The sequence below is a fragment of the Leptonotus elevatus genome, chromosome 6 (assembly GCF_054856555.1).
Source record: "Leptonotus elevatus isolate MCC_2025b chromosome 6, RoL_Lele_1.0, whole genome shotgun sequence".
Classification (NCBI taxonomy): Eukaryota; Metazoa; Chordata; class Actinopteri; order Syngnathiformes; family Syngnathidae; genus Leptonotus; species Leptonotus elevatus.
The window spans coordinates 26543116-26569327 of NC_141244.1; the positions used below are offsets into that span (position 1 = coordinate 26543116).

At 46.5% G+C, this 26212-nt stretch overlaps 1 protein-coding gene and 1 long non-coding RNA gene across 2 annotated transcripts in view; one reads left to right on the forward strand and one right to left on the reverse strand.

Moving 5' to 3' along the window:
• The window catches only part of LOC147173000 (uncharacterized), a 78939-nt gene extending 65424 nt beyond the window's left edge, over positions 1-13515 (forward strand). The window contains exons 4-5 of the long non-coding RNA XR_015095341.1: positions 13305-13375; positions 13455-13515. This is a non-coding gene — a long non-coding RNA (uncharacterized LOC147173000). The remainder of the gene's footprint in view (positions 1-13304; positions 13376-13454) is intronic.
• LOC147173001 (forkhead box protein O6-like) overlaps positions 11890-26212 on the reverse strand; it is a 48948-nt gene continuing 34625 nt past the window's right edge. The window contains exon 2 of the mRNA XM_086078019.1: positions 11890-15796. Within this exon, the coding sequence (XP_085934145.1) occupies positions 14132-15796 (1665 nt within the window). The 3' untranslated portion in view covers positions 11890-14131. The remainder of the gene's footprint in view (positions 15797-26212) is intronic.

Consider the following 26212-nt stretch of genomic DNA (forward strand, 5'->3'; position numbering starts at 1 on the left):
GCTTGTCATGACGTCCTGGAGGGTCAAATTAAAAGTACACAACCCTTCCCACAATACCTCATTATGGACGTGGCAATAATGTAGTATTTCCTTCAAAAAGTTATAAATACATGGTCATTTCTAGAAATGTCACTTTTCTGCATTCAACGTTGAGAATCTCAAGGTTAGTGTGGTTTTAACTGAAATTTGATGATACTCTACCTCGGCTTATGAGTTTGATTGCTAACTGAAATCCTTCCAACCTCAAAATGCCACAATACAAAATTGTGCAAAATAAAGACACGTCCTCTTCCAACATAATCAAATGTAAAGAATTCATCAGTGAGTGAATCATGATTTCATGTTTTCGCTCAATGGGCATTGTGCTGCTCCTTTTGGTGTGCACTCCCTGGCCACCAGGGGGCCATAGAAGGCATACGTACACATTGATTGATTCAGCGTGGCCCATTTACTTTCAACAAAATCATGTTTTATTCATATTAAATGCATCCTTAGGTCATTTGTTAAGAAGATGTCAAATGTAGCTGGCTCTTCAGTTCCACTTTTTTTTGAAACAGCCTCTTAAGGAAATGCTGTGAGTGCAAATGAAAGGAATGAATGTGAGAAGCTAAAGTGGCCTTTGATCGACAAAGTGAAAAGATGGAAGTGACGCGAGCGCACGCACGCACGCACGCACGCACGCACGCACGCACGCACGGCCTCCCGCCGCACTCCAATTGCCGGTGAAAAGTGAAACCCAAAGTCCGAACGCAATCGCTTCCCTGGAGGAGAGTCACATTGCGCAACGCGGCCTTCAGCTCCTCGCTTTTCCTCCGTCCCCGTTCTTGGCCAGTTTTGCAACGACCTCGGCGATTCCGCACTTCCTTTTGCCCGACCGTCCTTTATCGCCGGGCCTTTGCGGTTGCTAATGGCACAATGCAGTCAAACCCGCAACCACAACCTGCCGGACAGAAAGATCAGAAGTAAAACATTTTATTTTTAACATCATTTGTAATTAAAAACGGTGGCAGTGTGCGGGCTCCGTGCATTGCAGATATTTGCTACCGTACTTCTGAGAGTTTCAGGACGGGGTTTTCAGCATACTGAAGCGTGTAACTGCCAATGCGGAGTCAACATTTTTGACTGGCAGGTGCGTTCCAACGTAGTTGCAAGCACATTTGAATGTATTTGCAAATATGTTCAAACGTAGATGTTGGTTAAATACAAAAACTTTTTAAGGCGGTGGATGTACTTCCGGGTCATCTTCCGTGTGAGCGAAAGCGACGAGGACGAACCGGGTAAAGCAGTGGGAAAGCGTTCCCGCCACCGTACACGCTCCCTCCTCATCGAGAGATCGCAAACGTTTTTTTGCGAAGGAACACAAATGATTGTTTTTTCCCAACCATGTCACCTTAGGGGCTCCGTAGATTTACGCATGCAAAATTTAAAATTATTTTTATTTTTTTTAGCATTTGAGCTACATTATACCAATACGTTCAAAAATTAAGTACGTAAACATTATTTATTCCCAATTCTTGTGATTTATCATTATTTCTGCAGTGTAGGATTTTTGTTTTCTCCCGTAATGTCACGAGATTTGCAACTACATTCAAACTCATGTCAAAATGTTCGAACGTACGTGCAAATATGTTTAACATAATTCGCAAATACATTGGAACATATTTGCCGTCAATCGATGGAAGTGATTGGCGCGAATGCAACGTGTATCGCCTGGCGTCCTTCTCTCGGCCACCGTACGGCGTCTCGTGGCGGCTGGCGAGATCCGAGATCAGTCTGCCACGGCGCCCGCTGTGATCTTGAGCTGTGGGCTCTGGTGAGTAGTGAGAAATTAATTAAGAGTGAAACAGCAGCAGGAGGCAAGATGGAGGGGGAGAAAAAAGAAAAAGGGGGAAGAAAACGCCTGCGGTGGTGGAGGGATGGGAGAAGGGGGGCGAAGGGGGCGAAGGGGGGGGGGGGGTCCTCCTGAAGGATCAAGACAATTATTGCTATTATCATTGTCTAATATGCGTCTCTCTCTCCTCACTTGACTCGGCCTTTGATTGTCGCCCCCTTCTGGCCCCTCGTTTGCGCCCCCCCCCCCCCCGCCCCTGCCGCCGCCTCCCACTCCTCCTTTACCCCCCCAGAGCAAGGACGGCGCTGTTTGCCGGTGGCGGCTGCAGAAGAGGCCCTAATGAGATGTCTATCGCCTCCGTCTAGACTGGACTGCAACACGCACGCACGCACGCACGCACACACGCACACACACAGCCCACAAGCACGGGTGCGCCACCAGGCAATGTATTACACTGTACCCTGTCTCCAGCCCTGGGAATAGCAAATGTGTGTGTCTGCGCGTGTGTGTGTGGCATGACCAACGTGTCTGGGAGGCAGGGGAGCCGCGCTTGGCAATGGATTTGTTTTTTTTTTGTGTGTTTTTTTTTTTTTTTTTTTGCACTCTTGCTTGCGCGCATATGTCGACAGTGTGTGTTGGAAAAGGCGCGATTGGGGGGCGGGCCGCCGGGTGGGCAAGGCGACACCATGATGGATGCCCTGGCACGCACCCCTCACCCTCCCTCATCGTACACTCTGATTGCCTATTCCCCAAAAAACTATGGCAAGGATAATGCCCTCAAAATCCAACCATCCTTGTTGTCAAAGCCTTCGGTCACTTCCTGCTGGGCGGTCCCACGGTGGAGCTCCGCCACAGGGACCAGCACTCGGGGGCCCTGGTGACTCTGGAGAGTCCTCTCCACTGGCAAAGACAACATTCCTTTCACACTTTTTTTTTTTTTTTTTTTTTTTTACTTTTAGAGATCATTGCAGGCAGCACGTTGGCCTAGTGTTTAGAACATCTGCCTCACAGGGCTCAGATTCACATAACGGCTCCAGTCTTTTTGTGGTTTTTACACGGCTTCCGACTTTCTCCCCAATTTTTTAAACATACGTTAGACACAAAATGTGTTGATTTTTTTTTTTTTTTAACCAAAAACGGACCTCAACAACAATTGCTATTCTGCTGTCGGTTTTCTTCTAGCACATCTAGTTTTTTTCTCCAGATGAGCAAAACTCCACTGATGAGCAGTAGTAAGACTGTAGTAAGAAGATCTGATTCTGATTGGACTCATCTTAACTCGCATGGCAACTTGTTTGTGCATCCACAATTGAGAGGTGTGTAATAGCAATGCTAATGGATAATAGCAATATCTGCAAACACTAGCTAGCATCGTCGCAATTTTTCATATAAACAGTGATTTGTAGTTCAAAAACTTGACGTGGTCGAGAAAAACCGACTTCAGTTTTGGATTCCGCACCTCAAAATGAGTTCAAAACAGTTGTCAGACCAAACTCAACAAAAATTCTAATGTTATCATTGTTAAATGACGCACATGTAGCTTCACTTTAGCTTGCCACGACAACGACCACAACGTTCCCCTCCTCTCTGTGTTTATTTCCACTGTTTCCGGCTGTGTTGCGTAACATAAAACGTATATTGCTACTGTGTATATAGCCCTTAAAAAATAAAAATAAAATAAAAACACAATCTTATTACCACAATTCCGATCAGCTGAAAATGACGTGATCGGGCCCAATTTCCCTTCCCATGATCGCAGTCGGGACAATCTCTAACTAGAATTTTTATTTTAAAACACCTTGACAAGAATTGCTTGCTACAACAATGTCTACAAAATACTTCTCCTCTTTTATTACCTCGCTTGGTGCTCATAACTGAAGAAGAAAAATCGTACTATGTCGTCATCGACAGCTAGCTAGCGTTAGCTCGACGTATCAAACATATTTCGTTAGTTTTCCTAATGTGAATTAGGTGACCAAATTGTTAAATGATAACTTAAAAACATATTTTACGAGTATGGGTTTTTTTCCCGGATAAGGTGGATAATGTTTGCTTTTAAAGTATTTGTACTTGTCACGTGGTCTCTGCACAGTCTTGTGGGCTTCCATGTTGATATTCCAGGGAGCCTCCATTTCTACAATATGGATGCTGCTAGGGTTCTAGGGTTTGTGAGTGCGAACCGTTTCTAATATTCCGCTCCAACTTATTCCGCTCGTGTTTCGACGTCTCGGTATAGAGAGCGTGCGGTGTCCCTAATCAAGTGTCTGTTGTGGGAAAGACGTCACTTAGTCTGATGCGATGGGAAAAAAATGGAGCTTGTCTCACAACGGTGGCCTCGCCCCTCATAGTGTGTGAGTGTGTGTGTGTGTGTGTGTGTGTGTGTGTGTGTGGCATCTCTCATGGTACCCTGCAGCACACACACACACACACACAGTGGCAGGGTGTGTGTGTTGGGGTGAGGGGGGGGGGGTGTTCTGTAGAAAAGAAAGAGAGACAGCCAGCTCGTTAGCAGCCATGCTGAAAGTCTGCTCCACTTACTCGCTCGACTGGGAGGCCCCGCCTTTTTTTTCTTTTCTTTTTTTTTATTCAGACTCCCTCCCTCACCTTTTCGCCCCTAGCCCCCCCAGGTGACGCACTCGCCAAGGGTCGCCCAAGGGGGCCAACAAGGTGAGTCACTTTGTGAAGGGGGGTTAGCAGCGGTGGTGGGTCAAAGCCGGCAAAGCCTTCGTTTGCCAACAGAAGCACCAGCACAAACACGGACGATAATTTCAAACAGCAAAAATCTGAAAATAACTGATGTGCGTCATAATTACATTGAGGGGGGAAAAAATAACCCCAAAAATTCTTGAATACGTGGGGGGGGGGGGGTGTATACCGTCAATAAGTGTTTTCCATGATAAATGGGAGTTGCCCTTCCAATTAAAAAAACAACTTTTTCTTGACCAAAATTTCAGCCATCTGATGGAATAGCAAATGTGGATCTTTGATGCCAATCTGAGCTCTTATACGTATAAATAAACATATTGTTGCTGCTATGTGAATAACACACAATTTTTTTTACGTTTTTGGGATGTCTGCATTCAGTTTCATCCCCAAAACATAAAAATGTAATAAAAAAAAAAAAGAGTCAAAAATGGACATAACGTGTTTTTCACAAAGCAGCGACGATATTCCCTTTTTTTTTAAAGAAAAATATTTAGTAAAACATAATTCCCTTGTGTTACTGAAACCATAAACAATAAATATCTGATTTATATCTGATTTTTGATAAATATCACTTATTGTCCAATCCAATGTATTTTGTTGTTGTTGAATACTTTAGCTGTATTCAGCTTTAATGAATGTTTAAAATCAGCTTCCTCAAAGCATTTCTTTTCCAGTGCACTTTTAGTACGTCATTTACCTAAGTTCACCTTACTGCTGTCGACTGGGGGGGGTTTGGGAGGGTGGTCGTGTGTGTGGGGGCGACTGTTAATAATCGGAGGCACTTTTGCGTTATTTATGCGAGGCTGCGCGTGCGTGCGTGCGTGCGTGCGTCCCGCGGGAGGTGGCAAGCATGTCTTATCCGCCGCCATCGAAGGCTGACGCTCCGAAGCTGCTGCCATCAGCCACAAACTCATTAATTACTCTTTAGTATCAAGCTGTAATTAGAGACACCAATCAGGATGAAGATGCCCCCCCCCCCCCAAACAGTCTCCATCCACCCCCAGCCCCTATTAGCACTGTGCTGTGTGCTATCGTGATCTAAAGCTGGGGGGGGGGGGGGGGCTGGGGGGGGGGGTGAGGAAGTAAAGGATGGAGAGAGGAGGGGGCACAGAGGTCGGGTGAGGAATAACACAAGAGGGAGGCGATGTCGACACCGGCGAGGAGCATTAATTTGACATTAATTGTGTCATCTTGTGCTTTATTGACCCCCCCCCCCCCACACACACACACACACACACAACTCTCATCTCCCTCCTCCCACCCACGCAAACACCTCTCATCCTTCCTGAGTGAATCAGGAGATGAGCAAAGAACTGATTAGACGTGTCTCGAGTGTGTGTGTGTGTGGGGGGGGGGGGGGGGGGGATGAGGATGATGAGGGTGACACGGGGACAAGAGGAAGAAGAGGTGAGAAGGTTTGTGTGCGGTCCGCAAGAGGTAAACGCGACCTTCCATGTGGCGACCCACTGATGATGTCATTGTATATTGAGCGCCTTGAGATAGGAGTTGTATTTGTTTGATGATCACACACTTAACTCAAATCAGCGGTCCCCGTTGAGTTGCTAATGCTAACAAAAACAGCAGCTCTACGCAACAGATACTCGAGTAGTTTGTTTCAGTAAATGTTAACTTGAGTAGTTATTTTTTTTCTCATGTCCTATCGTAAAGTAACATTACTTTTACTTGAGTACAGTTTCAGGCTCCTCTACCCACCTTTTCACTCATTTTCTTGGTAAAAGCAAAACTATCGGTTCTTCTATTGGGCCTGATTAGAACGCGGAGGTGTACCTAATGAAGTGTCCACTGTTGTGTTCATGTCCATCGTAACGTTGCGTGGCGGCTGAATGGCATCCACGCAACTCCAGATTCCTCCGCCGAGCTTTTGAGTTAACGACAACAACGAAAGCACACTCGTAAAGATCGTCATTGGCTGTCATTCAGGAACGCGCGTGCGCGCGTGTGTGTGCGTGATTACGTCGACTTTTCTTACCAAATATAGACGCTGCCATCAGGCCGCCATCTGCGGCAGATTATTGGACTTGTGCGAGGTACCTGGCACACATTTGGACCAATCCGAATGCTTGTCCACACACACACACACATGCGCGCACACACACACACACACACACACACTCGTAGGCAGTGTTCAGAATCACACGCTACGGTCAGTTTGCCAATTTTTAGTGCTGTTCAAATGTGTCGTATCTCCGACGTTGCAAATTGTCCCACAATGCATCTTGAAAAGTAGCGAACAACCAACTGATGGTGACTAGAAAAGTGCCTTGAGATATGAGTGACTTGACTTACAAGTTTTTGAGATCCGTTGATGAATTATTCTGTTCAATTCTTGTTCCCCAAACGCAACATTTATCAGAGTAGCGTGTTTTTTTTACGAGTGCCGGCGCATCTAATGTATTCTTGCTTGCAATATTTGGGGGTTGAGTTCCGTTTTAAATGGACGGCAACGATTTGATTCTCATTTTTTCTTCCTAATTTCCTTTCACTACTGAAAACCCATTTGAAGAAAAAGAAGAAATATTATTTCAGCCATTGTACACAAAGAGATTTAAAAATCAAAGGGCAGAAACATTGTGCCATTGTGCTGAATATATATAAAAAATAAATTGTATTTAATCAAAGTTAAATAAACAACGAAATACTTAATTTTTACCAAGGTTGATACACATTTTAATAATTCAGTTTGATGGATATTTCATATATCAAGTATGACATAAAAAAAAAATCTGTTATATATTTGTTAGTTTTTTTCCAGGAGAGATTTAATTCCGTTACAATAATAGGTTGTGCATTGTGATGAATATTGCAAAATTCATCCGTTTTGGGGGGGCGGCCATTTTGTCACTTGCAGTGAGGATGACATCATAGTTGCTTCGGGTTCAGGTAACGACATATTGCAAACGTTGCAGAAAGCAATGTAAAAAAAAAAAAAAATCAATTAATAAATAAAAATAATTACATGATGGTCTTTACATGATGGTTTTTCCCATCTCGCGTGGGCACGTAACGTTCGCCACGCGATGAACGGCAGCTTGTCGCCTTCATGCCGTTGTGACGCATCAACTCATGAGAACTCGCTCGTGTCGTTTTCTGACACACTTTGAAGTTTGTGCAAGTGATTGACACGTCTTTTAATACACGACTCGCGCTCGACAACAACTCTTGTTATTAATGTTTGCCCATACCGCCTTGTTTACGTTGACGCGCGGAAATTTAAGCCGTCCGAGGTAATGCAAAGTCTCCTCCCGGGTGGACTTTCCGGGCGGCCTTAATAACTTAAATGGCGAAAGTCGCGTCCGCCAGGAGCCGTCTGCTAATTGTTTGGGACTTTTGCGAGCGACTTTAAAGCCCCTCAAGGTTTTTGCGATGACCCCTCTCGACCGTCTCGCGCGGGTCTCGTGCTGTCGTGCGCGCGGGTGTGTTTTTTTTTTTAAAGCTTTTTGAATGCAAAAAAACAAAAAAGCAAACATAATCCAGTGGAAAAGTGTGATTGTTTTGTCAAAAAGATGCTTATCGAACGAAAGCTCCGAAACCGTTGAGATGTTCCATTTTTTTCACGACTTGAGGGATTTTGTGCAACGCTAACCTTCCCAACGAGCACGCTTTGTCACCTTGCTTAGCGCATTTGCTTTCTTGTGATGACACCTTTGACTCTCTCGTCGTTTAACAAGATGACGCAAAACATTAGACGCAAACAAACGTCACGGCTCGAAAACCGAAAACGGGACATGTATTGCTGAATTCTTCCACAAACGCAAAATTCATCAGAATATCCTCTTTAGATTATTGCGGCGGTCACATACAGCAAATTATAGCAAATAAATTAAATAAATAAACAATAATAAATATAAATGAATAAACATCAGCATTAAACAACTTTTTTGATTAATTAAAACAAAAAATGGTCAGAATGATAACTTGTGCTGCTGTTTTGGTTAGCAACTCAGTTTAAAACGTTTCCACATGCATTATGTTTTTGTCTTGGGGGTTAAAAGCGCGGTGGCCTAGTGGTGAGTACATCTGCCTTATGCTTCTAAGGCTTTGGGTTCAAATCTCGGCCATTTTCTCCAGGTACTGCCATATCCTCCCACAAAAATAATAATAATAATAATAATGATAAAAAACATGGATGTGAGTGATGAGTCTAAATTGTCAAGTGTGATTCAGAATCACATTTATTGGCAAAGTATGTAAAAATGCACAACCTGTTCGAGAAACATGAAAACTAATAAGCAACAGAAGAAGACAGAATGAGAAGCCTGGTGGTTCGTTAATTAGCGCCCCTAAGTTTCTTCAGTGGTAAAAAGGAGACATAAGTAGGGAGGTGGGGGGGCGGGGGGGGGGGGGGGGGGGGGGGTTAAACAAGCCCCAAACTGAGCTCCTTTGAAAGGTGTACTGTAATTGTAACTGGTTAGTCTACATATGCCTTGGGATTGGCCGGCGACCAGTCCAGGGTGAACCCCAAATCAGCTCGGAAAGGCTCCAGTTGATCTGTGAGCAATAAGAATGGACGGATATGTCGATTAAGTAAGATGCGCTGATACTCGACAAACTCTCAAGGACATCGCAGCTCGGTCTGCTAGCGGTTAGCGTCCCCAGCCAGCCTTTAGCTTGGAGGGCGGTCCGCATCCAGCACGGAGGAGGAAGGACCCGCTCCCAGATGCTTGAGTGGATGAGTAATGGCGCGCTAATGCTGCCTCGCTCTCTCCCTCTCTGCGATAATGAGCAAGAGAAGAGCAGACCCTCCCCGAGGCACAGCACCTGGACCGAGCCGACTGCCTGGCTGTCTGCTGCGCCTCCCAGGAGAGCCTCGCTCTGGATCCACGCCAGACTCCAAAGTGGACGTCCTCGTGCCCCGTGGACAAACCAAGGAGCGTCTTGAGAAAGTTTCTCGAAAATGTCACTTTCCACACCTTTGTGCTTTCCCTGCAGGAGGTCATTGCGGAGTGGGCGTCGGTTGCACCGTTCACGCGACCTTGAGGGTATTGGGTCGTAGTGGTTTTTAGATTTCAAAGGATGCCTTTCTGTGACTCCTCCAGTATTCTTCTTTCTTCTTTTTTTTTACAACTCGCTGATGGCCACTTCCTGGTTGAAGCCTTGCAATGGCGACATACGTTTTGAGTCAAATGCGTTATGAGAACAAATTGAACTTGCATGTCCAGTTTAAAAAACGGAAGCAACTTTCTGCACCACTTTGTACAAACGTAGCGATTTTTATGTTGTTTCCAAATGTACGAATGTGTCTGTGTGGGGGAGGGGTGGGTTGTGGGGGTGAACGTATGTGTGGGTGGTCCCGCGGGGGCCCGGCGGTATGGCGCCGTAGTGCTGCACGCTCCTCCCGTGAAAACACGTCCAGTGGGAGCAGGACAGCTGTGGCCAACCTACCCTCGCTTCCTTCCTGGGTCATAACGAGCCTCATGACACACCCATGACGCCGACACTCACAATCTGCCTGCCTGTGTGTTTGTTCGTGTGTGTGTCTCTCTCACACACACACACACACACACACACACTTGCACATGCACACGCAGCGCTTTTCACATGCAGGCTGAAAAAACAAAAACAAATGATGTCCCCAGACTGCCACAGGTCTGATTGTCATCCTCACTCATGCATCAAACTCAAGGATCGAAAACCCCAAGTTGGGTATAGACCTCCGCCAAGGCTTGAGCACAACACATTACAAGCCTAATTTTATTGGATTACATTTGTCAGCATCTGAACATGTTCAATTTGAAAGCTTGCCAGAATCCAGGATCCAGAATCGACTCGATTTGACATGAAAGCTTCTGATCATGCATTCGCAAAGCAAATGGAATTAATACAAATTTTTAAAAAATTGTATATACTCTGGTGTATGTACAGAGGTGGGCACTTCCGTCTGTCCGATGGTCCTCACGGACTAAGGCATTCGTGCTCACATTTTCGACCAATGCCTTATTACAAATGGTAGAATTTAATCATTATATTTTAAATAAAATTAGCAAAAATAATTTCTTAACAACTTGGAAGAAAGGGCATTGTATGTCTTAAAAAAAAAATAATACATTTATAAACTGGTTTATGAAAAATTATTTTTAAAATGTTTTCTTTCTGCCTGAGCTGATGCAAGGAACTACATTTTGTCAAAGGTGGGCATCGTCATTGACTGGAATTGATGATTGATGGACGTGCCCACCTTTTGGCGTTTGCTTCAGCACTTTCAGCGAATGCTTGATATTGCGCAACCTTGGAAAAAATGCACAGACTGAGCACTGAGTGAAGCAGGATTACTTCTGTCGATCGTGGTGAGTACACACTTCTCAATCCGGGTATCGTGTATTTTTGTGAGGCTTCACATGATCAAGCATTCGCTGAAAGTGATGAAGATTGATTGATTTTGTGTTTAAAAAAATAAAAGAAAAATAATTTTTTAAAGAATCAAAAAAGTCAGCCTGAGCAACTTGATAGCATCTTTTAAAAAAAAAAAATTTTTTAAAAATAAATAAAATGATAAAAATTTATATTTTCGTCTTTTTTTTTTTTGTGCTGTGTTTGTGTTCTGCCAGTAATGACAACAGATTTGTGGTAGTTTCTTTTAAATGCATTTATTTAACAGTCACCAGATGATGAGATACATTCTCTTGAAAAAAAGAACAACAAAACTGATATTCTTTTCAGATTTTTTTTTAAAAACTATTTTACAATATTCTTAATATATAGATTTTGTACAAAATAAATGTAAGTAAAACAGGGGGAGGAGGAGGATTGACATCTTAAAAAACAGGAGGGAGGAGGGCGGGTGGTGTACGGGCGTTGACTCAAACAACTAACCACATTTAGGATTCTGCAAAGACCAATCAACCTCTTTCATAAATAAATATAGCAAAATCCGACATCACGTAGCGCTCTCTTTTGGGATCGAAGAAGCGTGTGGTGGCTAGCATGTAGCGTCTCCTCACACAACTCGCCCGTTTTGCTTCCCAGCAGGACGTTTGACTGGAACCAGTGCGACCGAAAAGCCCTGCAATTGAAGGTGTGTTTCCCTCCCTTAATGGTCTGATAGTCTCTGCCACGTTTTGACCTTTGGCTGGAACAATAACCCCGCCCCCAACCCACCTTTAGCTTTTGTCTACAAGTCCAAATGCGTTGGAGGGATGAGGGAGGGGGGGGGGGGGGGTTCTCCTTGGAGGAGCCAGAGAAGAAGAGGGTAAAAAAAGGAAGGGTGTCCTCTCTATGACTCCCTCAAGGCCAATGATAAAGAAGCTTCAGACTACCCCCCCCCCCCACCCCACCCCTCGCTCCTTCTTCTTTACCACATACACACATACTCCACCCCCCCCCCCCCCCTCCCCACACTCACAAACATGGAGACAATTGAGCAAAGCACACACGTGGGCGGGCGACCGATCGGCCGAGCGACCGGAGGCTGGGAAGAAGGTCACACTTGCACGACTACCGACATCATTTCACCCACAAGTTTCCTCACTGCTAAAACGTCAGCGCTGTTGGTCCTCAGAATTTGCAACGACACGACGACAACAGAATAAACACACAGAAAAAAAAAATTGGGCCGGGCAGGCGGGGAGGTTGCGAATGGCTTTGCGGGCTTCTCATCAACCCGAGCCCCTTTTACGCTGGCTTGCTGTCCTGCATGTAAGGTCGGGGTTCTGATCCAGTATCCGAATAACACACCAAAGTGTGAAGCTGGCCATTTTGCATCATCAAGTAATTGTCGCTGTGAAAAACGCCGGCAATGACATAGCGATGCGTCAAATGATCTGAATGCGCAACGGCTGCGTGAATGTGCAACATCGAGTTCTGTGTGAAAAAGATGGTCACATAAATGCCAGCTCTATGGTTATACCTCCGAGGTGACGGCAGTGTGGGCGGGAACAAGACATATGATTTTTTTTTTTTTTAATGAAGAATAGTTTGGTGTTAAGGGGGAACTCAAGGCAAACATTTTGCCCCCACGAGTCTAAACACAGTATTGTGATTATTATTACGTTCGTGGAATAACAATTAAGCATTTTCATTCCTCTCAGAGGGCTGCCATTTTGTCCCATACCACCCTCTGCGGCTCGCATTGTGAATGTCATGGCCGAAAGTTTCCACCAGCCGAAAGTCCCAAAATTACGTTTGGGAATTTTGGGAGTCCTGTTCAGAGGTGCCAAATCCAGGTTCCAGAAAGTAAAAATTCTGCCACAGTTTGGCTTTAGCCTCAGGTGCTAGTTAGCTAGCTCCTATGGTGCTAGCTAGCACTAGGGCTAAAGCCAAACTGTGGCAGGGTTGTTACTTTCTGGACCTGGATTTGCCACCTCTGGTCCTGTTTTCTCAGTTTCATCACGTGATGTTCGCATTGCGAGCCCGAGGGTGCAAATTCAGTCGACGGTTGACACAGTACAGGACAAAATGGTTAGTTATTATTCCACAAACGCAATATGGATCCGAATGCCGTGTTTAGACGACAAAGGATATTCTTTACCTCGAGTTTCCCTTTTCGGTCCAGACTTCTTTTCTGTCTCGCCCAAAAGTGGACGCTGACATTGGCATCACACCATTTCGTCTTTGCTTTCTTGGCGCCCCACCCCCTCTCGCCATCCCTTTTTCCCCACTCGGGTGAGATATGGGAGGACAATGTGTTAGCTTCTCAATAATGACGCATCGCTGCCGCATCACTTTGGAGATTAAAAGCAAGATGCTGAATTTCAATCAAGGCCCATTAATGGCTGGCTGTGAGTAATGGCCACTTTGTCTCTGCTGGCAGAAGGGAGAGAGAGAGCCACTTCCAGACAGCGGGGCAAGAGTAAGAGAGAGCGAGAGGCTCCAGAGGCCCAGGTGAGACAAGGTGATACAAGTTTTTAATTCACCAAATTGCATGCAAGCGAGTAATGATGGAATCCATTTGGTGATGTAGTGACAACGCGACTGGGCCGAGTGGCAAGAGGACATTAACTAAACATCACATCCAACAGAAAGAGTCAAAGTGCCAAGGTCTGAATGTATGAGGCCGTAAATAACAGCAACGCCGCGCAGACATTGGCGAGAATTGATTGGATCTCATGAGCATGAATTTCATTATGAGGAAAACAGTTCTGGATCAAAAATTGATTTGCATTTATTGAGTTTTTGCTAAGGTTTTTTGTGCTGCAATCGTAATGCGGCAAGGGATTTGCTTGTTTTTTCTTGCACGTTTTGGTCCCCACTTCTGACTATGACTGATTAAGGGTCCTATTTGAGTTTGGTTTCTGACACTTTATCAACTCACAAAACATGCCGGGTTCTGCAAGAGCTGCTCCGTGAACACACTTGCGATAAAGTGCATGGAGAGTTCAGCTCTCGTGGTAGATGAGAAGCAATGATGCTAAGAGATTGTCATCACAGTATAGCTGATATGAGGAAATACCAAATGAGACGTGAGCTAGAACTCAAGGGGAGAGGTGGGGTGGGTCGGGGAGTAGAGGGGACCAAAAATGAGGATGGGGCGACAGACAACAAAGAAAGACATGGTCCTATAGTCTCTGTGTCAAGTCAGGAATGTCACAGTTGAGCACAGTGCTTTATGGGTAAGATTGTTCATTTGTGGGCCGGAGTTTAGCCAGGGACCCAGCTCTGGTTGCTGTGGGTTTGCTGTGGCCCGGCCAGTCCGCTCATTCCCATCCCCATGCCCATGGTCACACCCATCCCCATTCCCATTCCGATGCCCACCCCCTGGGCGAGGGAGCAGTCAAAATTGAAGTCCATCTCCTCTCCAGAGTCCATGATGTCATGGAGGAGGATGGACTCCACGTCGCAGTCCAAGCTGCCCTGGAACATGTCAATGTCCAGGTCAGCGGGTAGTCTCTCGTGCGGGTGGGGTTGGTGGTAGCCGTGATGGTACCCGCCGGTGCCGTTGCTGCCGACCATTCCCTGACCGTGGTGGAAGGGTCCGTTAGCCATGGCTTGGTGTTGCGGGTCGGGGTAATGGTTGTGACGCGGGTGCGGATGCGGCGCGGTGGCCAAATGGCAGGAGTCCTGGGGCATCCCAAGCATCCCCGCCGGGTTGGGGGGCAGCGTGGTGGACGCCGGGAGGTGGGCGTGCGACGGGGGGCTGTACAGGTAGGGAGTTTTGTGATTGTAGGTCTGCAGTGGGTTACTGTTGCCGCACGGGTTGAGCGACAGCGCTCGAGGCGGGGTGTGGTTATGGCCGATGCTGTTGTGACTGAGGTTGTGAGATGAGTTGTGATCATGAACGGGCGTATGGCTATGAGTTCTGTTGTGGCTGTGCGGTCCATTGTGGCTCTGGCCGTGGCCGTTGTGGTGCCCGGCGTGGTGGCTGTGAGGGTTGGCGCCGTTACACGACATCAAGGGATGGCCTTCTCTCTTCAGGCCCAACATCATTTCCTTGGGGCAGTACGGCTGCCCGGCTGACACTCCTGTTAGAAGACTCTGCAGGGCATTGGTGCTGGAGTACGTTCGCATTGTCCCGGAGAACCTGGCTGGCTTGTTCTCTTGGATGGTTTGCATGGGTGAGTGGTGTCGCATCATGCCCATGCCTGCCGTGCCATACCCGCCTGTGCCATAGGAGGACTGGCCCTTCACTCCAGAACTGTAGTGATAGACTGAGGTTTGGTGCTTATGTCTGCCAACAGAGGGATGCTGTTGGTGTTGCTGCTGTGAATGATGGTGATGATAGCCGTCCTCAATCAGCTGTTCATCAAGACTGATGGCACCTGTCAGGCTTGCCAGCTGAGGCAATTGCTCAAGGGGAGGACAGCGGTTGCCTGCCCCCATGGACGGAGAGCGGGCGGTGGGCGACGGGTAGAGGTGGGGGGAGGTGGAACAGGACAGCCCTCCCTCATCAGGTTCCTCCGGTTCCCCCTCCGCGAGGATGGGCGACAAACGCCCACTTAGGGTGGAGGCTGAGGAGCTGGCCCTGGAGTGGAGATCTGTCCAGGCATCAAACTCACTGTCCGTCACAGAAGTCCCTCCAGAACCAGGTAGGCCTTTATGCGGCGGACTGCTGTGGTCAGGGGAGCCCTGCAGTCCCACCACAGCCGACCCTGCTCCAATTCCAGGACGTCCGACCCGCTTGCCTCGAATGCGACCTTTGCTCTTGAGATACTTGGTGTTGTTGTCCATGGAGACGGCTCGCCGCCTTGGAGCCTTGCCCATCTTCCCTCCGTCGGGGTTCAACATCCACCAGGAGCTCTTTCCCGTGCCCTCGTTCTGAACACGGATAAAACGCGTGTGCAGGGACAGGTTGTGGCGGATGGAATTCTGCAAAGACAGAAGGAAAAAATGGTTTTAAAGATCATATTAAGACTTTCTAAATGACAAGTGTATATGTCTGTCCAGAGTCAGCACTGAAATTTACATTGTGGGTCTTTGGCATTTCTGTGGGGGCGATGTAACCCAAATTTGTGCAACCCCCGGATGTACTGTATGTTCTCTCTGTATTTCCAAAACATATATTAGGGTCATTGGGGACTGAAAATGGTCTGTAGGTGTGAACCGTTTCGTCTGTCTCTTTGCGATTGACAGATGACCAGTCTAAAGTGTGGCCAGTCTGTCATCAGCTGGGGTAGGCTCCAGGGCCCCCGCGACCCTTGTGAGGACAAGCAGTTAAGAAAATGGATGGCTGGATGGAACTATCAATGGCCGGGTCACTTTCACATCTGTTATTACTGCACTCAAAATTCTGTCCAATCATTGTCAACCAAAGTCACGGTGTCGTAAAACAGTGAAAACACAAACAGCTCCAGAGGACAGCGTGAGCTGACGAGGCGCTCAGACCCTGTCAGCCGCCGCCAACCTGAAACGACCCGCGACTCCGTCTTTAGAGGCCCTCGGCACGCACGTCAGTCCTCCCACTTTGGTTGCCATCAATCCAGCTGTCCTCCTCTACGTCTCCATTCGGGCCGGGCCACGATGTGAGCTGCTGTGGATGGTTGTAGTGTGTTTGAAGTCTGTGCCAACCTGGCGTCGTGCCAGCCGCCGTTGCACTCTGGAGCTCGCCTTGAATGGGAGGATGTATCAGGAGATTGAGCTGGGGGCAAGGAAGGCTAATGGATGCATCCCGATTTCCAATATCTATTGCCACTGCCAATCTCCTTCCTCACCTCCCCTTCATTTTTTCTGTCTCCGTCGCAATCCCCAGCTTCTATTTTGTCACGGAGTGCTTCTTATTTTCTTGTGTCGTTTCTTATTTCCTACATGTCTGTGCCCACAACAATCATTTTCCACGTCTGCTTTCAATCGCTCTGCCGTCAATTATGTAGTGTGTCACCAATTACTTTCCCATTATCCTGGCAGCGTGTACAGTCAGCGACTCGGTAATTCCGAGGATCTCATTTTTGTATTATCATTTACATTTCAAGGGTTGCTGGATGCTGAAGTTCCCGATGCGCAGCAGAGCCACTCACCGGAAAATTTGCCTTTTTTTTTTGTTGTTGGCACGCCAAGCGCTTTGGCACTCAAGTCGAAAAAGTATCCAAAAAAAACCCCACCCCCTGTGGTTTGGGAATATGGTGCTACAATGGGTTTATTGAGATTGAGGGGTACGCACACTTCCACCATCTCCATTATGTCGCAGATTATTTGTATTCACGGCGAAGTGCGCGCCAGGGAAACAAAATAAATCAAATTCTGGCAGAGAACACGCAGGAAGAGAGAGAGAGAAAGAGAGAGAGAGAGAGAGAGTTGGGGAGACGAACTGAATTCAGGTGATCTGTGAATGCCTCCTTGGGTTATCTCGCTGTGACACCTCCGGCGGCGCGGCGCCATGGCAACCGGGTAAACGTGCAACGGCAGAACTATATCATATTGTGGTGCGAGAGCGAGAGAGATGGAAGGAGAGTGGGGGATGGGGGGGATGGGGGGGGTGACTCGGTGGAGGATGCGGGAGGTTCTTTTGATGCCGCTTCTTCAACACTAAACAGCCTTTCATCTCGGCTGTGCAAAGGCCCGCAGGGGACGCCCGCTCCCCGCTACTGACGTCTTCTTGACGCGCCAACTTCCCCCCACCACCCCAAAACCGTCCCTCATTCTCTCCCCCCTCAACCTATCATACCGCTCTAAATCATCCCCATCAAATCCTGCCTTAAGTGAAATATATCGTCACCCCCCGATGCCAACCTCGTATGCCCGCTTGATGACGATTTCGAAGAACAGATCACGCCGCCTCGAGTCACATTAGCTCCTTCCACACTGGCCATGTAAGCCTTTTTTTTTTTTTTTTCATTGGTCGCTCTTGTGCTTGGATGGCCGGTTCAAGATTGAAATATACGTACTTTTTTACCAACGTAGTTATCAGAGACGGCGTGTGAAGGCAAACATCTGAGACGCTCCTTCTGGGGGTGAACGATTTTCATCGCAAACAGTATTACGTTTACATGCAGTCAATATTCAGTTTAGGGTCAAAATACAACCCGTTTGCATGCGTGAGCGGACAGAGTTACTGACGTAGACGTATCCCGATCTAAACCGTGACGCACGGACAAGTCCTTCCGTAAATGGACGCCATTTCCGCGTTTACTTATTTAACTCACCACACTAACAAAGTCGTTGCTTTCCTTCTCACTCCAAAAGTGTGGTTCTTTGCTGCGTTATGTTTGTTTACTTGTGTATTTCCAGAGGGTTACTCAGGGTTACATACACGTGCGTGTGTATACATACTGTAGCATTTTCGCCGTAGAGACAGAAAATAACATGAAAACGTCCCAGAGAAATCAAATTATTCAAGTTAGGCTTGTTGAGTGAATAGCAACGTAAGATGGCCGTCGTGCATTCAAATCAAGATTCCTTGTGAATAGAGCATGTGCAGAACTCAAACCAATGTTATGTTCAAGTTGAGATATTCCAAATGCGTTTATATGACCAAATATTCCAAGGGGTATTTTCGTTGTTTTTTTTTAAACCTGAATGTGAGCATATTTTACTTTTTGTGTTTACGTGGGTTTGAAAGGGTCATTGGCTGCATGCAAGCATAGTCAGTGGCACTGATGGTGCCACCCCCTGAGCTTTTTGTAAAACCGAATATCCCTCAGTCTACAAAAAAAAAAACTTACCACCACGTTTTTGGAAAAAAAATAACTGCATAAATTAGCATTTTTAAGGACATTCAGAGGGCATCCATACTGTTTCTGAATGTAAACACAAATGACATATGTGACGTAGGAACATCATTTTTCGCAGGCTAATGTTATGGATGTCTTCCAGATCTTCACTTTGGTTGGACGTTTTTAAAAGAATCATTCATGTCAATCTGCGCTATTGCGTGGATGACAGGCAAAGATATCTTGGTTTTGTGAGATACTCCGCTTTCAAGTCTTAAACATTGCACCTTCAGCAGAATTCAAGCTTTTCGGGTCATAGCAATCCAAATAGCAGCCTGTGAATTCCTGTCGGGCCCGGCTATCATTACGTCCGCACACTGTGCGTCCTCATTCAGGCACCGAGTCCAGTTTCTGGTTCTACGACAGAGCTAAAGTGTTTGCACGTGGTTGTCATTAGAGTAAAGATGTGTGAAAAAGGTTTGAAGCCTCTGCAGCCCATCTGAGCGTAAATGGGGCCAACCCTGGCCGAGCTGCACTTGCACTTGGGGCTAAAACTCTGTGTGACCCGTCTGATTCAAATCTCAATTTTATCCCCGTGTGAGGGAAGAGCAGCCACACTAAACTTGGAGGGATTTGCCGTCATCCCAAACCCTCTTTATCTGATGAATCCACCTGCTAGAGAGATTTGGGAGATTTCGGACAGCAGCCGGCCATGACGGTCGTCATCAACATCGCCCAGCCAGCTTCCCTGCGCCGCGTGTTCTGCTTTCAACGTCGGAGATTAGGGCACGCTTGCAGGTGTTTCCACCGTGCGGACGCGCACTTTATTTCGGCTTCCCCCCCCCCCCCCCCGGGTCTGAGCCGGGGGGGCAATTTGGCCAAACGATGGCCCTCACGCCCCCCCAAAACAGGCAGTCACTACTAATCCCTCTCTATCCCAGCGTAATCCCAGACAATCCTGAGCTAATCCCGAGTAGATTCAGGGACACTCCCAGCTGGGCGTCTCGCACAGAGCCATGCCGGGTCACCGTGGCGGCAGCGGGCAGCGGGCAGCGGGCAGCGGGCAGCTCGCTCCAATATATCGGCATTCGGCGGTGACGCTGAATGATAACCGTCATATAGAATATGATCATTACAGTTCCAAAAAGCGTTGACATCATTTGAAATCTGAGGAACGACAGTACATGTCCTTAAATCGGCTTCATGTTGAAAAAGTGAAGACGATTCCGCAAAGCTTCACTAATGTTTCCTATTCGCATGACATATTTTTGCCTCCTGCAACATCAGATCCTGAAACTGAAAAGTTATTCATAATTTTACAAATGTAATTATTATGCAACATATCAATAATTATTGGAAAATCTATTTTACTACCAGCAAAAATATTCATCGTGGAAGTTGAAAAGTAAAAACGTATATTGAATGTTTTGGATGAAAATTCAGTGTTAGTAACTCAGATTGCGAATCAAATTTTGCAGATATGCTTCTTGAAATTTCCCATGTCGAAATTTGTTCTCCAGATGGTGTATATTTATTGAATTCCCTGCGCAATCTTGTTTGTTTTAGCATATGCTAACTCACAAAATGCCTTCTCATTGCCGGTGAATGTTGTGTTCACTCTGAAAAAAGCAACATATTCATCTTAAATTGACCTTTAAACTTAATCTTGACATATCTCGTGAACATCTTAAGTCATTTGAGCGGGAATTGGCTCTGTGATGAGGCTGAGGAGAATTTTTGCAAACGCCCGTGCGCAAGTCAAGCCGACTGCCTTCCGTCCTTGAGTGGGGCCTAGCGAGCTTTGCCACATTTTCGCCCCTTTCAGATTGAATAGAATAAAATCAAAAACTTTATTATGTATTAAATATTCATAGAATGGAAATTTCTCCTCCAGCCCCCCCGGCTCGCCGAGGCAGACAAATGAAGCCCGCAGAAACATACAATGACAGGGGAACACACACATCACACGCTCGGGTCCGAGAAGCTACTTCCTATTCAAATCACCCCCCCCCGCCTCCCCTTTAATACAACGGGCCTTCAAGAAAGGCCGCTAAATAATTAATGAAGCGGCGGCGGGGTCTATACAGATGCACTTTCTGCTCCCATAATATTTGGGGGGAGGGTAAAAAAAAGCACAAAAAGAGTTATAAGAAAGTCGTCGGCGTGGTTTGCAGGCCAGCACACCCGAAGTAAATTAGGTCAAAGGGGGCTAATATGGTTATACAGTAAAAGAGGATAAGGTCATTGAGGAGGAGCAATCACAGCCAATTAAAGTGAACAAGATTCTCCCGGCTGATCAGAATCAACTCTCATTAGGCTTTAAGTATCCAGAAAGCTGATTTGGACATTTTAGACAAGAGACAGCAATCCATCTGATTGGCTTCTTCGTACTCAAATTAAAAGTGTGACAGCAAAAACTGAGAACTGGGAAAGTGACTGCCCAGTTCTGGTCAGACAGACGTCATCAATGTCATCCACGCCAATGCTGATGCGCAATCGAACTCTCTAAGGTCATCTTCAGATTCAGGAAACGAAAATAAACACCCTGTCAAGTATTTTCATGAAGGTCTTGTGACAAATGTCGGGTTCAAGAAATTGGGAACTTGTCAAATATAAGTGTCGTCAGACTGTCCACAGCATTTGTTACTGTAATGCCCTCGCATATGGGAAAGGAGAGCTCTTCAGAAACCACTTAAACCTATTAAGTTGAAATGTGTTAAGAGATTGAGAAATTGAAATTGAGATTTAAAAAAAAGTTTGCAGGTGATTATGGCACATAACTCCACGATAAATGGGGGTTTAAGATGCTACAAAACTGAATACAACCAATTTTAACCTTTCTTTTTGAAGCTAATCGTTCAAAAGTTTGGACATCATTTAGAAACATCCTTATTTTTAAAAGTATACAGTATAATAATACTGAATGTGTTTGAATGGAAATCTCGAACAGAATTGTCTGGTTGAACCCAAACTTTGGAACCATAGTGTATATAATTGCTCCAATGTCAAAATATACAATTAATTAATTAATATTACAAAAGGAGTATTGATTAAATAGCAGATTTACTATTAAATAAATAACTATTTCTGTATTCACTGTTTTTTCAATGTGCCTGAAGCCATCTCACTATATTTTTGAGGCCGTGCTAAAAGTGACTTTTAGAAAAAGAGGAGGTTTGTTGTCAAGACTGTTGACAGTCAAATTATATTTCACCAACAAGGAAAACACTAGCTTAGTGCGGTCGTTGTCCATGGTTGTTGTTTTCGTTTGACTGGAACGCTTTTGAGGTCGAACCTCACGAGCTCCTCGTGGCTTCCATACGATTTCCCAGCATTCTACAAGAACCGATCTGATCCCTTTCTAGAAACAATGAACGGAAACGGTAACTCCAACGCTATCGCTAACGGGACATTATCGCGTCCGGACCGATGTAACACTGTTCGAGATGACCGATGTCGGTTTGTTTTCAACACCGTTGACAGTCTAATCACGTATTCGCAAACAAGGAAAATGCGAACTTAGCGTGGTCATTGGAACGGAACGCTGTTAATCACACAATCTCCGATTGGTGTTTTTGTCTGAGGAACCTCCTCAGTTGCCTGTGAATCGAATCCACATCGACTCGATGGCAACAGAACAGAACTGCCGTTCTGCTTGTCTTAGAAGATGTTATTCATCCGTTCTTAGCTAAAAAAAAAAAAAAAAAAAAAACACTCTACCTCTCTGCACATTTCTACAAAGCTCTAAGACGCCACAAGTTGGTGACAAAGACCTCACTAACAGGAAAGTAGAAATTGGTGTCTAGGAAGTATTGCTAGTGGGGGTTCACTGTAGAGAAAGGAGTGGATCCAGGGTTGCCATGGGAATGATGGTGGTGGGGGGGGGGATGCCAAAAGATGTTAAAGTTGTTATGTAAAGGTCAAACGGTCCCATATTGTTTCTTTGGCACAGTGATGGGGGCAAAGGTTACTTATGTCTGCTCCAATGATTTGTGTGGGATAACCTGACTGGCACAGTGGCAGCTGCGCTCTGAGGTACGGGGGGGGGGGGGGGGGGGAAACGGCGGTACCGTAAGGGGCCCCCGTCCCAGGCGCACAAAGAGGTGCCCTCGAAATGCCCCCCACTCAACCCACCCCCAAAGAAGAAGCCGAGAGGGGGTGAGACGAAGCGGGTCAAACGGTCTCATGGTGAGGCGGCGAGGTCTGGGAAAAAAGCGCCGGGTCCCGATGGATGCCGGCCGAAGCGCCAGGCAGGCCCCGCTAAGAAACGCAGCAGCTGTTCTTGTCGTGGCACCGGGTCGAGCCGCTTGCCACACTCCGCTGGTATTACCGCAGCATTTTTCACGCAGAATGGAGCCATTATGTTTCGGTCAAAAGGGGTATCCCTGCATGGCGCGCATTCATTTGATGGGGCGAAATCAAGAGGGACTAACACAAGCGCTAACTGTGTTTATTGTGGGGTTTTTTTCCCCGTGTGCACAAGGCGGCAGGGATCAGGGGAACGGCGGAGGGAAGAGTGGGGGTGCAAGGGGGGCGGCGGGCGGGGGGGGCTCTCTACACAGGCACAGTTTTGTTCTGCGCAGGAATGAGTTTTGTCAGCTAAGCCTGTCTCCGGGCTATTGGTGGAAATTAGCGCCGGCTAAATATTCGCTTTCCCTGATTGATGTCACGGCTGCCGTTGTCCCCCCCCTTTGAAGGGAAATAAAGAATCGAGGGGATAAATAGGGACAGGGTTGCGGGAAAGAGAGGACAGGGGGGATTGGTGTCTGTGGGAGCCTTGAATGAGGTCTAAAGGGCCTAATGGCCGCACAGATATGACACAAAGGAGCCCAGACAATATGTTGTAGCGGCGACAAGTGAGACTATGAAGCAACAACATGGCGAACGTTTGTGCGCGCGTGTGCGTGTGCGAGCAAGACATGTCGCTATTTGCCTGAGCAGCTCCGAGCGAGATGATTAAAATCCCTTTAGGAGGCTTCTTTAAGAGAGACAGATGGGCAGGGCGGCCTGTTTTTGGAATGCAATCAAATTGAAGAGATTAAAAATAGGCCGGTCGTCTATTAGGAGGTGAGAGAGAGTTCCTCCTCCGCCACGCGGCGCCGTCACCTCTGCGAGCACCGCGCATGCCACGCGGGCTCAATAAAGCTGCCATTACTGGCATCGGGGGGCCGGATTGGATCCGTGTGGAGTCTGGCAATTGGCACCGCGGCTCAGTTCTTGCACAACAAGCGTCAGGGGGAAAGCTGAGGGGCTGGATAAGCACGACTCCGGACCTAAACCCTATTGAGTGTCAGGATCAGACTACAAAATGTGGCCCAATATATTTTGTTGGGAAGGACGAAACTCCTGATCGCGCGGCGTAATCCACAACCGGCATTTTGGCATCGGAGAAGCCATCCGATGCCAAAATGAAAAGTCGGTCTCGTTTGATCTTTCGGATGTCCGATCTTCCGTGTTCCGTGCGTTGTCCACGATAACCCTGCAACATAGCACCTTGAGGTCAACCAATAGGATTGTGCCTCGCTTGCCGTCGTCAACAGGATTGTCGTTATTGCTGCGACTGTAACGGTTATGCCCGGTAACGATTTTCCCCTCCCGCCTCGCCCCTATTTGACACGATTAGCCCAATCACCGTAAAAGACGTGATACGGCGATATCATCACATCTGCCAGCTCGACACTCTAAAAATGGATTGGTTAAAAAAATAAAAATTACCAATCTAGTAGGTTAAGCTCATATTGACTTGATTAAACAAAAGACTGGTCAGATATTGACCATTCCGGGTGTTTACGGGCATACCAATTTTATTGGTTAGCCAAACAACCAATGAAATTGGCTACATTAGAAAGTAAGTCTCGATAGATCACTTGGAAATACATGTATTATTATTATTATTATTATAAGTGATTTCAACATATTATAATGATCACCAAATGACTCCCGAGCATGGCCGCTGCTCCTGCTAGTATATTAGTCACACCGACAACCGTTTTACTTTTTAAGAAGTGAAAACGCATGTAAATAATATTTTGAAAATCCCACCAATGCCATGAACATGTTGTCGTCATCGCTTTATGTTGCACATTTAAGTTCTTTTAAATGTTTGAGGATGACTTAGAAGAAGGACCGGATGTCATGTTTTGTCCCAGGTGCAGTAAAAAAAAAATTTAAATAAAGTTTTCCATCCAAACCACAGCGCACATGACTGTTATTAGACAGCTTAAGCAGCAGATATGTAAATCTATCTTTTCACAGCCATCGCTTTTAATGCTTTTTAAGCGGATTTGCCCGCAGCGTCCGCATGTGAACGGGGGGGTGTGGGGGGGCGTGCGTGTGCAAACGTAATAACGCCAACCCACTCGAGTGCCGCTCAGCTTGTGAAATGGCGCGTTAGCACAATGCTCACAATGTCATTAAAGCCTTGCACGATATTTATATTTGTACAATTAAATCAACAAGCCTAAAGACTCGTGAATATGGATTGGCATGCGCTTTGGATCATATCGTGAAAATAGATTTTAGGGGTTTGCCGATACAAGACTCCCAAAAGTCACTCAAAGTTTGTTGAGGATTCTCATAATGTTACAAATGAAAATTGCCTCGGCACCAGTTTCGTCGGTTTCAAATCGGCTCCACACGTCGATCGTAGCAAAAAGTCTTAAGACCCGCAATTAAACCGGAAGTCCACCATTTTGATTTGAAGCAGCTATTTTGGGCTCATTTTCTGAATGGAAACGCTAGAAATTCAAAAAAAGGCCCAAAATTTGCAAAAAAAGAGTTTTTACGCTTAGAGGGGGTGGATTTCAAAGCGTATCGAAAAAAGGAAAATTTGGGCTATGGAAACAAGTTTTGCAAATAAACGCTGACAAGACCGGATACAAGGTATGTTTGGGGGGGACAGAAATATTTTTAGAATTAATTAAAGAAGCAAATATTAATGCTATTTTAGATGGAAAACAGCAAAGAAACGCTCGGTCATCGCACGGCGCAGTCGCTTCCTCTCTTCTTTTAAATGGCGGATCACATCACCTAATGGTGTATAGCGCCACCTACAGCGGCGGGAGTCCCCTTTCAATATCCACAAAAGAAGAACAGATGGAAACGGGCGGAAGTCATATTTGTTTGTTTTGCGCATTTTCAGTAAATTTGCTTAGAAAGTTCGAAACAATTGGATGGAAAGCAGACTCATGAATGTGTACCGGTAAAAAAAAAAAAAGAGAGAGAGAAAAAAAAATCCCTACATGGCTTCCATTGTACTCAAATTGACTGAGTTTGTACAGTTGAGTGATTGAAAAGCTGCTCCATACCCGACCCCGTTATTCGGCAACGCGGCGGGAGTGCCGTTTATGAAAATGGAAAAGCCGAAAGCGCCGCGCGCCGGTGCGCCGGATCAGGAAGTGGCCGTGGAGAGGGGCCCGTAATGGAGTTGGTGGGGGGATTCCTGCCTGACTGTGCACTAATTGCAGCCAAGCCTTGGCCAGTCGTCAGCGCGGCCCGCCCCCGGTGCCAAAGGGAAGCGTTGGCATCGGGGCCGGCGGAGGCGGCGGGGCGAAGGGCCGCCACAGCTTTGGAGGGTAAAAATAGACGCGGACAGATTAGCCGAGCATCTGAGACCCGGACAGGGGATCGGAAAATCCAC